This window comes from Schistocerca piceifrons, chromosome 1 (assembly GCF_021461385.2).
Source record: "Schistocerca piceifrons isolate TAMUIC-IGC-003096 chromosome 1, iqSchPice1.1, whole genome shotgun sequence".
Taxonomy (NCBI): Eukaryota; Metazoa; Arthropoda; class Insecta; order Orthoptera; family Acrididae; genus Schistocerca; species Schistocerca piceifrons.
Window position 1 is genome coordinate 1,207,401,552 of NC_060138.1, and position 17,090 is coordinate 1,207,418,641.

Here is a 17,090-nt window from a genome sequence, read left to right on the forward strand (position 1 = left end):
GGACTGATGACATCAGATGTTAAGTCCCATAGTGCTCAGAGCCATTTGAATCATTTTTGAACTTCTATCCTAAAACTAAACTGCAAGTCTGACAAAGAGTTACGTGTAGTGACATGTATTGCAGATTCAACATTTCGGTAGAGTTTTTCAGGTTGTTACGAGAATCTGCGTCTACATTTCTACTAAGCAAGTGACTTTGCGGTGTGTGGCGGAGTGTACTATTTGTGTCGTTTACCCCCTTTCCAGTCGCATATTGTTCGCGGGAAGAACGGTTGTTGGTATGCCTGTGTGTGGGCTCGAATGTTCACAATTTTATCTCAATGGTCTTTTCGCGAGTTATACTTAAGAGGAAGCAATGCATTTGTTGCCTCGTCTAGGAACGTACGCTCTTGGAACTGCTAACAACAAACCAGACTGATGCAGAACTTCTCTCATGCAGCGTCTGCCACTGAAGTTCGTTGAACTTCTCCGTGGCGCTTTCGCGCATGCTGAATGAAACTGTAGCGAAACTCGTTGCTCCGTTTTGATGTTTTCGATTTCCTCTCTGTCCTATCTGGACTGGATCCCATACTGACGAGCAATTTTCAATTACTGGTCAAACGAGTGTTTTGTAAGCTACCTTATTTGTTGATGGACTACGTTTCGTGAGGATTCCTACAGTGACTCTCAGCCTGGCATCTGTCTTATTCGCAAATAACTTCAAGTGGTCGCTCCACATCAGATTGCTCGCTATTCATACTCCTAGACATTTTACTTAAGTGACTGCTTTCAGTAATTGGTCTATAATTGTGTGATCTTCGTGGTTTCACAGTAAATTAAATATGTTCATTTTGAGGGTTAATTGCCACTCCGTGCACCAAGGTTCGATCCTCTGCGGGTCTTCCTGCATTTCGCTTCAACTTTCAGGAAACATTCCTCACACACAAATAAAGAAAAGATGTTATGTGGATATGTGTCCGGAAACGCTTACTTTCCACGTTAGAGCTCATTTTATTACTTCTCTTCAAATCACATTAATCATGGAATGGAAACAAACAGCAACAGAACGTACCAGCGTGACTTCAAACACTTTGTTACAGGAAATGTTCAAAATGCCCTCCGTTAGCGAGGATACATGTATCCACCCTCCGTCGCATGGAATCCCTGATGCGCTGATGCAGCCCTGGAGAATGGCGCATTGTATCACAGCCGCCCACAATACGAGCACGAAGAGTCTCTACATTTGGTACCGGGGTTGCGTAGACAAGAGCTTTCAAATGCCCCCATAAATGAAAGTCAAGAGGGTAGAGGTCAGGAGAACGTGGAGGCCACGGAATTGGTCCGCGTCTACCAATCCATCGGTCACTGAATCTGTTGTTGAGAAGCGTACGAACACTTCGACTGAAATGTGCAGGAGCTCCATCGTGCAGAAACCACACATTGTGTCGTACTTGTAAAGGTACATGTTCTAGCAGCACAGGTAGAGTATCCCGTATGAAATCATGATAACGTGCTCCATTGAGCATGGGGCCCAGCCAAGACATCACCATCAATGCCTGCCCAAACGTTCACAGAAAAGCTGTGTTGATGACGTGAGTGCACAATTGCGTGTGGATTCTCGTCAGTCCACACATGTTGATTGTGAAAATTTATAATTTGATCACGTTGGAATGAAGCCTCATCCGTAAAGAGAACATTTGCACTGAAATGAGGAATGACACATTGTTGGATGAACCATTCGCAGAAGTGCACCCGTGGAGGCCAATCAGCTGCTGATAGTGCCTGCACACGCTGTACATGGTACGGAAACAACTGGTTCTCCCGTAGCACTCTCCATACAGTGACGTGGTCAACGTTACCTTGTACAGCAGAAACTTCTCTGACGCTGACATTAGGGTTATCGTCAACTGCACGAAGAATTGCCTCGTCCATTGCAGGTGTCCTCGTCGTTCTAGGTCTTCCCCAGTCGCGAGTCATAAGCTGGAATTTTCCGTGCTCCCTAAGACGCCGATCAACTGCTTCGAACGTCTTCCTGTCGGGACACCTTTTGATGCTACGTACTGATGTGCTTGATGCTAGTACTGTAGAGCAATGAGTCGCATGCCAACACAGCACCGAGGTCAACATTACCTTCCTTCAATTGGGCCAAATGGCGATGAATCGAGGAAGTACAGTACATACTGACGAAACCAAAATGAGCTCTAACATGGCAATTAAGCGTTTCCGCACACATGTCCACATAACATCTTTTCTTTATTTGTGTGTTAGGAATGTTTCCTGAAAGTTTGGCCGTACCTTTTCTGTAACACCCTGTATACACAATACCATCACCTGCGCAGATCTTCATAGAACTCCCGTCGTTATCCAGATGGCCATTTATATATATTATTGAAAGTAATGGTCCTGTAACACTCCTCAGGGGACGCGCCCGAAGTTACTTTTACGTCTGAGGACATTTCTCAGTTCAGAATGACATGCAGAGCAAAGCATGAAGACTGAAAGCACGAGAAGAGCGGGAAGCTGCAATTTTTTGCAAGGCGCCACTGCTGTCTAAGTGCTGTGCGCTGTCGCCGTGGAAGAGAGAGTAGACTCACGGTTGGTGACTGTGTGGCTCTGCAGAGCAGGGAGCGGGCGTCACATTCGCCCGGCTCACATCTCTACAACGCCGTGTCCGAGTTTACCATGTGGTCCTCCTTCCAGTACCATGGAAGTTATTCCCTGACTTCTTAGCAAATGTCATCCCGTCCCTTCTTCTTGTCAGGGCTTTCCAAATGTTCCTTTCTTCGCAGATTCTGCCTATGTAGGTCGGTGTCAACAAAATATTTTCGCATTCGGAGGAGAAAGTTGGTGATTGGAATTTCGTGAGAAGATTCCGTCGCAATGAAAAACGCCTTTCTTTTAATGATTTCCAGCCCAAATCCTGTATCATTACTGTGGTGTTCGAATGGTTCAAATGGCTCTGAGGACTATGAAGCTTAACATCTGTGGTCATCAGTCCCCTAGAACTTAGAACTACTTAAACCTAACTAACCTAAGGACATCACACACATCCATGCCCGAGGCAGGATTCGAACCTGCGACCGTAGCGGTCACGCGGTTCCAGACTGAAGCGCCTAGAACCCATTACTGTGGTGTCCTGCCTTTGGTTAGCCTTCCCGACAACATTTCCTAAGCGTTTCTTTCAATTTAAGTTGTTCGTAATTGAAATACCTAGGTATTTAGTTGAATTTACGTCTTTTAGATTTGACTGATTTATCGTGTAACCGAATTTTAACGAGTTCCATTTAGCACTCATGTGGATGGCCTCACACTTTTCGTTATTTAGGGTCAACTGCCACTTTTCGCACCATTCAGATATTTTTTCTAAATCGTTTTGCATTTTGTTTTGATCTTCTGATGGCTTCCTTAGTCGATAAACGACAGTGTCATCTGCCAACAACCGAAGACGGCTGCTCAGATTGTCTTCCAAATCGTTTATGTAAATAAGGAACAGGAAAGGGCCTGTAACACTACCTCGGGGAGCTTCAGAAATGACTTCTGTTTGACTCGATGACTTTCCGTCAATTACTACGAACTGTGACCTCGATGATAGGAAATCGTAAACTCAGTCACATAACTGAGACGATATTCCATAAGCACGCAATTTCACTTCGAGCCGCTTGTGTGACACAGTGTCAAAAACCTTCCGGAAATCGAGGAATACGAAATCGATCTGAAAACCGTTGTCGATAGCACATAGCACTTCATGTGAATAAAGAGCTAGTTGTGTTTCACAGGAACGATGTTTTCTAAATCCATGTTGACTGTGTGTCAATAGACCGTTTCCTTCGAGGTAATTCATTATGTTCGAACACAATATATGTTCTGAAATCCTGCTGCAAATCGACGTTAACGTTATGGGCCTGTAATTTGTGCAACTAATCTTCAGCACTCTTCTATAGCACCACGAATGCCATGACGATTTTTTTCCGCGGCTTTCCCACAGTCCATGTTTCACTTCCACACAATGCTGTGCTCCAAACGTACTTTCTCAGAAATTTCTTCCTCAGAATAAAGCTGATGTTTGTTACTAGCACACTTCTCTTGGTAAGGAATGCCGTCTGTGGCTGTGCAAATCTCTTTGTGTCCTCCTTGCTTCGTGCATAATTTTCGTATCAGGATAGCAGAAGTCCTTTACTTCATCTTCTTAAATGACCCCCAGTTCAGATACTGTGTTTGTCGGTTCGCTTTTACGCGCAAGCGCAATGCGGCTCCTTGTAGCAACGGCAGAGCAGTTCCGTACTAAGTGCATTCATATGTTCACTGTTAACGTTCTCTATTAAACTCATATTGCAGGATTAATGTTCTTATGACCCTCCTAACCAATTTAACAGTTAGCTTCAGAAACTACGCACTGAGAAACACGGCAAATAAGAATAAATCCTGTTAACGTTCTATATTAAGTTTATTTTGTAGGAGTAACATTCTTACCTTCCTAATCAGTTTAACAGTTAGCTTCACAAATTGCGCGCTGAGAAACAAGGCAAATAAGAATAAATCGCAACAGTTATGTTATAGATCGCAGCCGACTGAACTGGCCATTGAGAAAGCACAGCGATATGACAACTGTACAAAGGGCAGCAGCAGTAACCAGAATCGTGTTCTGGGTAGTTGTTACTTTGCTACGTATCCTGTAAACAACTAGCTGTCAGTCACTTTCTTATTCTGGTCCAGGTATGTGCAAGAAATTGTTCAGAATTCGGAAGCTAATGTCTTGTTAATGCGGTCGTAGCAGTAATAAAGCAGAAGAGATGGAGAAAATGTTATCCATGTTCTGTATTCGTTACACCGTTTATTCCACTTAATATCTCCCGCATTTCTTCTTCACCTTCACAGAGGATAGCAGTGACATCAGAGAATCCTATCAATGATGTCCCTCCGCTAATTTTAACCCCACTCTAGGTCCTTCCTTTTATTTCCCTCAGTCCTTATCCATGTATAGATTGAATAGCAAGGGCGAAAGACTACAGCCCTGTCTTGCACCCTTTTTAATGCGAGCTGTCAGTTCCTGGTTTTCCGTTCTTACTGTTCCTTCTCGGTTCTTATAAGTATTGTATATTGTCTGTTTTCACCTATGGCTTCCTCCTATTTTTCTCAGAGATTCGAACATCTTGCACCATTTTACGTTGTTGAACGCTTTTTCCATGTCGACAGATCTTATGAACGTGTCTTGACTTTTCTTAAATCTGCTTCCATTATCTTACCTTCCATTATCTTACCTTTCTGAATAGCCTGCAACCTTGCTTTGTTTAATACACCAGTTCTCGTCAGATTACCGAAGTTAATCAACGTTTGGCGTGGCTGGTACTTGGGTGGGTACACGCTTGGGCCCGCCACGAGCTGCTGGCTCCTTTCCGCTGATTCCTCAACATCAGACTTTCCACCAGTGTCTTGGACAAAGCGGCGGTGTGTCATGAACTGAGAGCGTTCGCCATTGTTGGTCCGTCGGGCTGGAACTTCAAGCTCGGCTGCTGCTGTGGGGTTACGCGACAGTAGCCGTCTATGTGATGGCATTGGATTTCACCCTCTTCTTCTCTCGTCATCGTCCAGTACAAACATTACACCACACTGCTCACACACACACACACACACACACACACACACACACACTAGTCACCTACACTTTCAGATTCGCTTAACCTCACAACGCTCACACTTCGCGAGCGAGAAGGACAGAAGAGGTCTCCCCAGTCAGACGGCTGTACATGTCCTTTTGAGTCTCCCAGCCTAAACCGCCATACGATTCGTGTATAATAATTTACCGCGTCACGATCGCTTACTTATATAAAAATATTGACGTTACCCCGTTTGTTCAAAAAGTTGCCAACTTAAGATGTGCTTAGCTCACATGTATGAGCGTATAACGTATCGTCACATGATAAAAAGACGTCCTTTTGACAATAAGATTTACATTCATTGAAATGCTCAACGACTTCGGATGTTCCAAATGCCTAACTGTATTTCTTTACATATATCTGTACGAAGCTTTTTAGTGAATTAAGCACATCTGAAGATGACAACTACTTCCTTAACCGATAATGTGGTTCAAATGGTTCAAATGGCTCTGAGCACTATGGGACTTAACATCTGAGGTCATCAGTCCCCTAGAACTTACAACCACTTAAACCGAACTAACCTAAGGACATCACACACATCCATGCCCGAGGCAGGATTCGAACCTGCGACCGTAGCGGTCGCGCGGTTCCAGACTGTTGCGCCTAGAACTGCTCGGCCACAGCATTGCGTACTACGTACAGCAGAGGGACACTTCGGAGACAACGATTGTTGTAGTAACATCACCGGCCCGATAATGTATCTGTTACGTATCTAAGCGATCCTGGTGTAATGAAGTATACAGACATTTACAAAGATGAAGAGGGTGAAAAATCAGCCAACCAGTTGCAAACAAAGGTTATTAGCCCTCCACCAATGTTTCGATGTTTGTAAAAATATCTTCTTCAGAAGCAGTGGGCCTTGTTACATCACATCATGGTACATTAGATTAGATAAAGCCGAGCGGCTCTTGTCACAGATTTGCAAACAAAAGGTTATATTGCTACATGTGTGTAAACTATTGAACTGAAAACGTACGAGGCTCTAATATGTATTTTGTTGAACGGAGCTCCTCACAAGGCCTGTTGCAAGTCTGCTGGCGGCAGAAGTCACCGCGAAGCTTTCACCTGTGGGTAAGCATACAAACAGAACAGATGCGCCGTGTGTGCAGATGTTTCGCAACCTGAAGAAAACGCCAGGCAGACTGGGTCGCGCGCCTCGATGTACACAAAAGTGCTCGCTGCAGATATAATGGACGTGTCGCTTGTGAGTGTGCAGATTCGTAAAGTTGCAGCAGTACGTCCTTTCATAATATAACAATGAGCCGTGAGAGGTCAATGCGGAAAATTCAGGTTAAAACGCCCGAGGCTTACACAGTCTGTGACGTCACTTGAGGCCAGCCAGTGGGGGTCGCTCAACAAAGGTGATGTTGGAGCGCTGCTGACAAGGGAGAAACCCCATGGCACACTCCTCAAATTTTGTTGGACAGCCCGTCAAAAACTGAACACAATTCAAGCATGAAAACAAAAAAATGGTACAAATGGCTCTGAGCACTATGGGACTTAACATCTGAGGTCATCAGTCCCCTAGAACTGAGAACTACTTAAACCTAACTAACCTAAGGACATCACACACATCCATGCCCGAAGCAGGATTCGAATCTGCGACCGTAGCGGTCACGCGGTTCCAGACTGAAGCGCCTAGAACCGCTCGGCCACCCCGGCTGGCAAGCATAAAAACAGAAAGATGCAGAACTGAACTATGAAAAACGAAGCAAAACAGGAACATTGAACGGTTCAAACTTAAGATGTGCAACACTGAACGAATTTGAATTGCCACAGTGCCGTGGTTATGTGGTCACGGTGTCGGGCAGAGATCGTGTTCAAATCTCCATCGTGCCGCATGTTGTTTTCTTCACAAAATTATGAACTGTCCCTCTGGTCACTGGCGTGTCTGTTCAGTCTATCCAAATTTTTTTCTCGCTGCGTTGAAATCCGTGTTTGTGTCGTGTAGCGCCCGTTTGCAACAGTGAGGTGTAAGGACGGGATCTCCAGACATAAGTACCTCCTTTTTGTTCTACTTAAGTACCACGCGTTATGACTCTTACGTTCCGTTTTGGAAGTTTTGACTCTTGAATTCCTTTGTTGTAACATGGTTCACACTCGTTTATTTGTTGTTCTCATTTTTGTGAGAACTCTATGCGGCATCTCGCCTGCTCTCACTATTCCTCACATTTACTTGCGACGGTATTATTTTCGTTACCACGTGACTCATATTCTATAACCAATGTATAGTATGAAAACTGTCAAAACTACAGAAGAAGAATAGACACGTCAATGGACGCTTCAAAAGCTCATAATTTTGTGAAAAAAATGGTGCACGAGGGAGTTCTGAACACGGATCTCTCCCGTGGCAGTTCAATACCGTCACCACACAGCCACGACCCCCGTGATTCTTGCATCCACTCGATGTTGCTCGGCTGCAGCTTGGACTATTCATTGTTTTTATTTTGTTTCTTTTTCTCACAGTTCAGTACACTTTCTTCTTGTTTTCATGCTTCATCTGTGTTCAGTTTTGTACGGGTATCCACTGAGCCATCTTACCATTACATCTGAGTGGTGTGTGTTGGGGATCTTGCCTTGTGAGCGAAAAAGCCCAAGTGTGTCCCACATATGCGGGAACTGTTCCACAGGCACAACCATCATCCTTACGTTGTAGGGAAGTTATGTGCCAACAAGCACGTACTTACAGCACTATGTGCAACATAGTAGTTCCACTATGCAGGTTTTATTAATTCTTGTCAGATAACAGTTACATTCCAAGACTTTTGGAGCAGCGAACCCGTATGTGACCTCTGCATTCTCTGTCATGAACAGTCACAGCGTGACATCGTTATAAATAAGAAAATTAGCTAAACAGCAAAAAGTAATTTTTCATTGCGAAAGAAGATCACGTTGTTGTTGTGATCTTCTCTGCGAAGACTGGTTTGGTGCTTCTCTCCACGTTGTTCTGTTCTGCGCAATTCTATTCGTTTGTGCAAAATTGCTGCAACCTACATCAATTATAACCTGCGTACTGTAATCAAGCCTACGCACCATTCGGCAATTTTCACTCCTCACACTTCCTTCCATGACCAACGTGACTATTCCTTGATAGCTCAAGATTTCCAGACAACCGAGCCCTCCTATTAATCAAGTTGTGCTATAAATTTTTGCAGGGAGTCTCAAAAGAAAGTTAACATTAGAAGAGTTCTCTGCGAATGCGCAACACATCGGAGGAGAGTGGCGGTACGGTTCGTCGCTTCCTTGGCCCTTAGGAATTCAGTCGATAAGTAACGCCTCTCGGAAGTTAGATGCTTCCCTGAAGAACTGACCGGACATTAACTCAATTTTTCTAAGTCGAGATCAGTTTCCAGAAGCTGCTTTCAAATGTGCAGAATATTTTAGTTCTCTTTCCATTTAATTAGTCTTAAAAATTATTATTTTTTCGTTATTACGTACTTTTTACCCAAGCTGTTCAGGAAGCAAAGTAAATTCTATACCTTACTAGATATCCCTTTTCTCTTGGAATAAGACTAAACGGCGGCTACAATTAAACTTTCGCCACTTGAGAGGGGCCCCCACCGAAAACGAGTGTTGTAGGATGATGTAACTTCGAGGAAACATTTGTAAGGCCACGCAACGCTGGAGCGTGGAGTGTTCAGGTGTCGTGATACAGCATGTGCACTGCTTGAGGCCGGCCGGTGTGGTCGTGCGGTTCTAGGCGCTTCAGTCTGGAACCGCGTGACCGCTACGGTCGCAGGTTCGAATCCTGCCTCGGGCATGGATGTGAGTGATGTCCTTAGGTTAGTTAGGTTTAAGTAGTTCTAAGTTCTAGGGGATTGATGACCTTAGAAGTTAAGTCCCATAGTGCTCAGAGCCATTTGAACCATTTTTTTGCACTGCTTGAAGACACATTGCGTCCAGAATTATTAACCATGACAACAGTCAATTCTTCAACAATCTGTAGCGCAGTTAGCCACCCACCTCTCCCAGGAGAAATTTCCAAATCACCAATTAATTCGAATTTCCGAGTCATGTTCTCCAACCTTGGCGCAAGGGGTTGGGGGGGTTGAGTTGTTTGGGGGAAGAGACCAAACTGCGAGGTCATCGGTCTCATCGGATGACGGAAGGACGGGGAAGGAAGTCGGCCGTGCCCTTTCAAAGGAACCATCCCGGCATTTGCCTGGAGCGATTTAGGGAAATCACGGAAAACCTAAATCAGGATGGCCGGACGCGGGACTCGGCGCAGGAAGAGGGCTTTTTCGTATCCCTTTAATGCGTCGTCATTCGCGAAGAGCTGCAGCACTGTTGCTGTTGTTTTGCTAAAGCAAGCCCTGCTCAGCTTGCCCAAACTCGCTGACTGTCTGCAGCTGTAATGCACACTGGTACTTGCGATTCAACCCTACGTCGTTGTACCAGTACCGGTGCCTGACTGCAAGACATGATATTAACACTACTAACAACGTAAATCATGCAGCGCAGAATCTGAACAGCGTTCCTATAAAGTTGGGTACCCATACGGCAATTATTTTTTCTGTCTACACAGGCTCAAGTTGCGACAGTTTACATATCAATATCCTGCACATATTAACTAATTATTTGTGACACAGCATATGTAAATTATTTCTCACACTGTCATCAGTGTTAGATTACTTATATAGATCTTTAGTTTCAGCAATATATCGGCATATAAACGATGAGGTGCCCAGCTTTTCACCTAAAGTAAATTTTGTTTCCTTAACGACGTGTGCAACCTGTTTTCACCTAGACCAGCAGTTTATTAATACCGATTAAGTGTAACTATGATAATTTTCTGCATCAGAATAGCAGATCTGTACGAGAAAAATTTAGTGGAACGACTCTTTCGTAAATTTGACTAGAAGTTACATTGGGTATTGGGTTTTTTGTGCTGTTGTTTCGGCCGTTCAGTAGGCGCCCAGCCTGGAAATTTTCCCTGCCAAGGTAAGCAGTGGACCTCTGACTCCAAACGGTAAAGTAATAGAACTGCCTTTATTGGTGCACAGCACTTCCGTAGTACCTTTTCAACAAATCCAAGTAAGTGTCACATTCGCCTTTACTATGACGACAGAGCTTAAGTGATCGTCCCATTTCATACCGCTTCTTAGAAGGTGGATAGGAATGAAGTAAAATGAAATAGGTACCTAAGATTATACAAACTTCAGATGTCAGTGCCACTGATGATCAAAAACCACACTTGCTCACAGTACGTGTTAAATTAAGCCTGTTTCTCCTTTTACAAGAATAACAAATAAGTAGTCTGCAGCTTGCCTTGCTAGACGCAGTGCCGTTGAGGATGTGGTGCCAAAAACACGTCTGCAAATTCTTCACGTCTGTCAGGCCAAGCCGTCATAATGGCTGCCCCTAGTAAGGCTGCTTGCAGCACAGTTGTGCAGTCGCCGCAACACCACAATTTAGCCTGGTTAAGTCTTGCAGCTGAGGCTAAGAGTCACCAGAGGCCACTTCTTAATGCAGAAGCGTTAGTAAACGATATCTCCCAATAACATGCTCATATGTTGGTAAAAAATAGTAATGTCTTGCCTACTGTACCAAAACACGACCTCTCACTATCATTGCTGGTAGTGTCCATCCTTCGTTGCTCAGGCTGTATGCGATTAACTTTTGCCCGCCCGCATAAATGGTGTTCCCCAAAATGAAACGTGCCAAGACCAGCTTTTACTCCTATCTCAACGCTGTCCGCCGGGTCTGCCTACTGCACCTTTCGTCTTGTACAAAAGGCGTTCGCCAAATGGAACGACAAGTGCAAAAACTTTGCCTTCCTTGGGCGTAATGGCTTCCTTCTTTCTTTCAAAGATATTTTGTACTTACCGTAATAAAAATAATATCAAGTTAAGGATGAGTCCGTAACATACAGAAATGTGGCTCAGTCTGATTAAATGGAAAAAAAGAGAGAAAGCATACGTTTCCAACATGTATGGGAATTGGATATAAGTCCTAGTGACCTTCTCCCACCTCTCCCTGTTCATCTCGTCCTGCCCCTCTCTTTTCCCATCTCCTCTTCCTTCCCCTCTCCTCTCCTCCTCACTGTATCGCTGTCCATCCCCTTCTCCCTTCTCTCTCTACATCTTCTCCTGCCCCCTCAGTCTGTTCATCACCTCTTCCCCCTCATTCTATCTTCTCCACCCCCCTTTCTCCATCTCCTCCTGGGGCCTCTCTGTCCACCACTTCCTTCCCCGCTTCTGCGTCCATCTTCTCCTCTCCTCCTACACCTATTTCCACCTCCCACCCCTACCACTCTCTGACCTTAAGCCATGTTTATTGTTATTGCAAATTCAGATTCTGTCGTAGTATACTAATCGTAAGCCTATAAGCCAGAAATGCAACTGTCCTGTTTAATAACAACGTTTCACTATTATACATATATTAAAAATATATTGGCGGTATGTGTCCATAAGATTATTACAGTAACGTGTAAGATTTGAAGTAAATCGGTCTAGTGCGCTTTGAGATTTTTGGTAATATTACATATTCATTTATATGTTACATATATTAACAATAGATATGTAAAAACACGTACGTATTCGAATGTAAATGTGTATCAAAATTTCGAAGAGACTGATCAACTATCGAAGATTTAAGATTTTGTACACATGAACACTTGCATTTTTTTATTTGTATAGATTATATAACTTTAAAATAACTGTGCTTTTTACATTCTAATACACTTTCTCAGAATCATTAAATAAGCACGTCAGATCTCGACAGCGTACTAAGTGCTTGGAATTTAACACTGTTCTATTATACATTTCTAGAGAAAGTAGATGAAAATTAGGTGGTAGATATTTTGGGAGAACAATTTGAGCACGTAATGAAGTCGAATCATCTGATGATGTGTTGCAAACGTATCGAAACTTGTTACGATACCGTTTGTGTGACCTGAAGCTGAAAAATAAATAAATGAATTGTGTTTGCAGGAGTGTGGCTGTGTTACCCTAAGTTAGTAACCCTAGTCTGAGCGTCTAACTGTACTTACACTACTGGCCATTAAAATTGCTACACCACTAAGATAACGTGCTACAGACGCGAAATTTAACCGACAGCAAGAAGATGCTGTGATATGCAAATGATTAGCTTTTCAGAGCATTCACACAAGGTTGGCGCCGGTGGCGACACCTACAATGTGCTGACATGAGGAATGTTTCCAACCGATTTCTCATACACAAACAGCAGTTGACCGGCGTTGCCTGGTGAAACGTTGTTGTGATACCTCGTGTAACGAGGAGAAATGCGTGCCATCACGTTTGCGACTTTGATGAAGGTCGCATTGTAGCCTATCGCGATTGCGGTTTATCGTATCGCGACATTGCTGCTCGCGTTGGTCTAGAACCAATGACTGTTAGCAGAATATGGAATCGGTGGGTTCAGGAGGGTCATACGGAACGCCGTGCTGGATGCCAACGGCTTCGTATCACTAGCAGTGCAGATGACAGGCATCTTATCCGCATGGTTGTAACGGATCGTGCAGCCACGTCTCGATCCCCGAGTCAACAGATGGGGACGTTTGCAAGACAACAACCATCTGCACAAACAGTTCGACGACGTTTGCAGCAGCATGGACTATCAGCTCGGAGACCATGGCTGCGGTTACCCTTGACGCTCCTACGATGGTGTACTCAACGACCTGGGTGCACGAATCGCAAAACGTCATTTTTTTCGGATGAATTCAGGTTCTGTTTACAGCATCATGATGGTCGCATCCGTGTTTGGCAACATCGCGGTGAACGCACATTGGAAGCGTGTATTCGTCATCGCCATACCTGCGTATCACCCGGCGTGATGGTATGGGGTGCCATTGGTTACACGTCTGGGTTACCTCTTGTTCGCATTGACGTCACTTTGAACAGTGGACGTTACGTTTCAGATGTGTTACGACCCGTGGCTCTACCCTTCATTCGATCCCTGCGAAACCCTACATTTCAGCAGGGTAATGCACGACCGCATGTTGCAGGTCCTGTACGGGCTTTTCTGGATACAGAAAATGTTCGAGTGCTGCTCTGGCCAGCACATTCTCCAGATGTCTCACCAACTGAAAACGTCTGGTCAATGGTGGCCGAGCAACTGGCTCGTCACAATACGCCAGTCACTACTCGTGATTAACTGTGGTATCGTGTTGAAGGTGCAAGGGCATCTGTACCTGTACACGCCATCCAAGCTCTGTTTGACTCAATGCTCAGTCGTATCAAGGCCGTTATTACGGCCAGAGGTGGCTGTTCTGGGTACTGATTTCTCAGGAGCTATGCACCCAAATTGCGAGAAAATGTAATCACATGTCAGTTCTAGTATAATATATTTGTCCAATGAATACCCGTTTATCGCCAGCATTTCTTCTTGGTGTAGCAATTTTAATGGCCAGTACTGTACTTACAATCGTCCAACGTTATCCAATAATACAGGATGGGCAGAATGCAAAACTGGCGCGGATACGTTTCACGCACCTTAAGGTAGGCAACCACACTTATGCATCCCCACCTCGGTCATAAGATGTAAGTTCGGTTGCCTACCTTAAGGTAGATGAAATGTTTGCGCGCCAGCTTTACATTCTGCCCACGATGTACAAAGGAGTGCTGCGCTAGCCATAATAATAGCAAGCACGTATTATGTGCTTGCTCCAGAGGCCGGAGTGTGACGAGGCGGTTGTGTCTGTGTTCGGCAGGAGCGGCCATGGACGGCGCGGAGACGGCGCTGGAGCAGCTGGTGACGGAGCGCGCGCAGCGACTCTTCCTGCTGTCCGATGCCGAGCGCAAGGGCTTCATCGTCCGCAGGGACATGCAGGTAGGGTGCAGCTCGCGAACTTCATCTGTCATTGAAGTAATCACTGGATGCGCGAGACCAAGGCAATCGTGACTGCTCTGCGTGTTTAGTGGTGATCAGTTTGTGTATAGAGTATAACAAAACGATAACATAGACTGTGAGGGGTTGTAGAGAATGTGTTGAATAAGATGGACGTCGGGCGCTTCAAAGCGTAGAAGTTACGGGGAGGGGACAGTGTTTGCCGCTGGGCCATCCCTGGAATAGTTACTTGAATTGTAGCACTGACTCAACTGACGTCACTGCATTCAGGACCTCAATAGTGTGCAAACCGCTAAGCCTGGCATCAGCGTCTAAAACTCAGTTTTTTGCGAGAGGGGTGTTCTTGTGGCAGGTGTTATCCCCTTTAACATACTCTATTTCAAATGGCTTTGGGCAAATGCCCATACAACCAAGTACAAACTGTCACCGTGCCTATACAAGATGTCCCAAGACGAATGGTTAATATTAAGGGATATGACAGAAACCATCATTGGAAGCAAAAAGGTATTCGTCTACGGTAATGTGAAACAAATCTCTTCTATTGCAAGCTCTTTGCTTTCCATATTTTGAGAGGTGATACTGTGTATCAAAACAATAAAAAGTGTTCAGGAGACATGAGTTATTAAGTGCACCCCTCACTCAAGAGCTATGAGCACTTGCTCTTCTTCGCTGCCGTAAAACACATCTCATATACTGAATACGTGCTGATAGCTCTTAAGATACGCATTTTAGAGCCCATGTCTAGACAGTTTCTTATTGTTTTGGGCCATACTACCTCCTGCCAAAATGTGGAAAGCAAAGCGCTTACCGTAAAAGAGATTTATTTCACAGCATCGGAAATGTGCTCATCGCCCTTAATATATGCGTTTTAAAGTCAGTTTTGTCTAGCTTTTTTTGCTTCGCATGATCGTTCCTGTGAAAGCCCTGAACATTGACCAGTCCTCCTAGGAGGCTCTCTGTAGAACGTTGAATCATTCAACACGACTCATTTTGTTGACAATTTTCAGGCTAGATCCGGCTATACGCAGCTGAAAATCAACTTTATCATGGCATATACGATTTTTTTAAAGGCATCATAAAGTGACATAATTTTTAGTTGCTTTTTAGTCGCTGCTCCTATTGCGTTCTTACTTCGCTGGCTTCAAAACTATTCCTCTGCTCCGTCTTTCGAATTTTCGTCAGCGCAGTGTACAGGTGTCCAAGGGAACATGAGAAACGGATTTTTCAAATTGAATGAGTCGGCTTAAAGGTAATGAAACCATTGTATTCAGTTGCACGGAATACGGATGGCCACATCCAGGTCTATCTATGAGGCCATTAACCAGTTTCGGCAGCCACAAGATAATGTTAATTTCTTGCCGGAGCTAAGTACGAAGGTAACTGAAGGAGAGGATGCGCGTCATTGCTAGCTGCTTGGAGAAGCCGATGCCAGAGGTCCTGCTTGGAATCGACACTCCCAGCTGGCATCACGTGACTTCCCTCCCACATACAGTTTGCTACCCACAGTGGGTGCAGGCTGTTAGCAGATCACGTTCCACGGGAACAAACAACTTCTAGTGAAGCGACTGTTATACTTGGCATGTATGCCGGTAACGAATTATAATCGAACAATACAATACTACAAAAAAGCTAGGAAAAGTTTTAAATACCAGTAAGATGGGCTAGGCGATCTGGTGAGAGCATGAACACAAATTTTCATCATCATGTGTTCATATTCACAATACTGTGCTACTGAGAATGCGGAAGATTGGATGCTACTGAGAATGCGGAAAATTGGAAGTAGAAGGACAGAAAGTAAGTAATTACACAAGTAGAGCAGCATCCACACAGCTTGCCAGTCGTAATACTTTTTCATTAATAAAAAAGACATAATAAAATTGACTTTAATCAGATGTATCCTAAAAATAATGAGCTTAACATTACAGGACAAAGAAAGTTAAAGATGATGCGCCATTCAAGTTAAATTTTTCCTTAAAGTAACAAATTAAAGGAACTAGTCAGAAGATCAAAACTTAATCATTAAAGAACCCTTTTAGAAGTCTAATGAGTCGATTGGTAGGACATTTTCTGAGGCATCAAAGGATCACCAATCTAGCATTAGAGGGCAGCGTGGAGGGTAAAAATCGTAGAGGGAGACCAAGAGATGAATACACCAAGCAGATTCAGAAAGATGTAGGTTGCAGTAGGTACTGGGAGATGAAGAAGCTTGCACAGGATAGAGTAGCATGGAGAGCTGCATCAAACCAGTCTCAGGACTGAAGACCACAACAACAACAACAACAACATGAGTCGATAAGTGCATTAAAAAGTTTGATAATGTAAAGAACTCAGTCCCCTTGTAAACAAGCTTTTGTAGCATCGTTGGATCGCGTTTCTGAAGACTTGTTCCTATCCTCTATTTGTTCCGCTATAACCTATCGAAGGTAAAATTTCTTCCATTCCTTGATCTCGGCTGATACAGTCAGCCAGTATAAAATTTGAGATAAAAATACAGTCTTGGTTACGGTAGTCAGTATCGTGTTGCTACACGTTGCGTATTGAGAAAAACAACAGACCGAGAAAAGAACCCTGTGGTATCTTCTTCTGCTCGATCCCCCCGCCCCTCCCTTCCCCCTCTCTGTTTCACAACATTCACAGCACTCCACTCAC

General features: G+C 44.2%; 1 protein-coding gene across 2 annotated transcripts in view; it reads left to right on the forward strand.

The window, feature by feature from the left end:
- LOC124802581 (EF-hand calcium-binding domain-containing protein 4B-like) overlaps positions 1–17,090 on the forward strand; it is a 774,205-nt gene that overhangs the window by 122,023 nt on the left and 635,092 nt on the right. For both annotated transcript variants that reach the window (XM_047263472.1, XM_047263455.1), the window contains exon 2: positions 14,305–14,423. In XM_047263472.1, coding sequence (XP_047119428.1) covers positions 14,313–14,423 — 111 coding nt within the window. In that variant the 5' untranslated portion in view covers positions 14,305–14,312. The remainder of the gene's footprint in view (positions 1–14,304; positions 14,424–17,090) is intronic.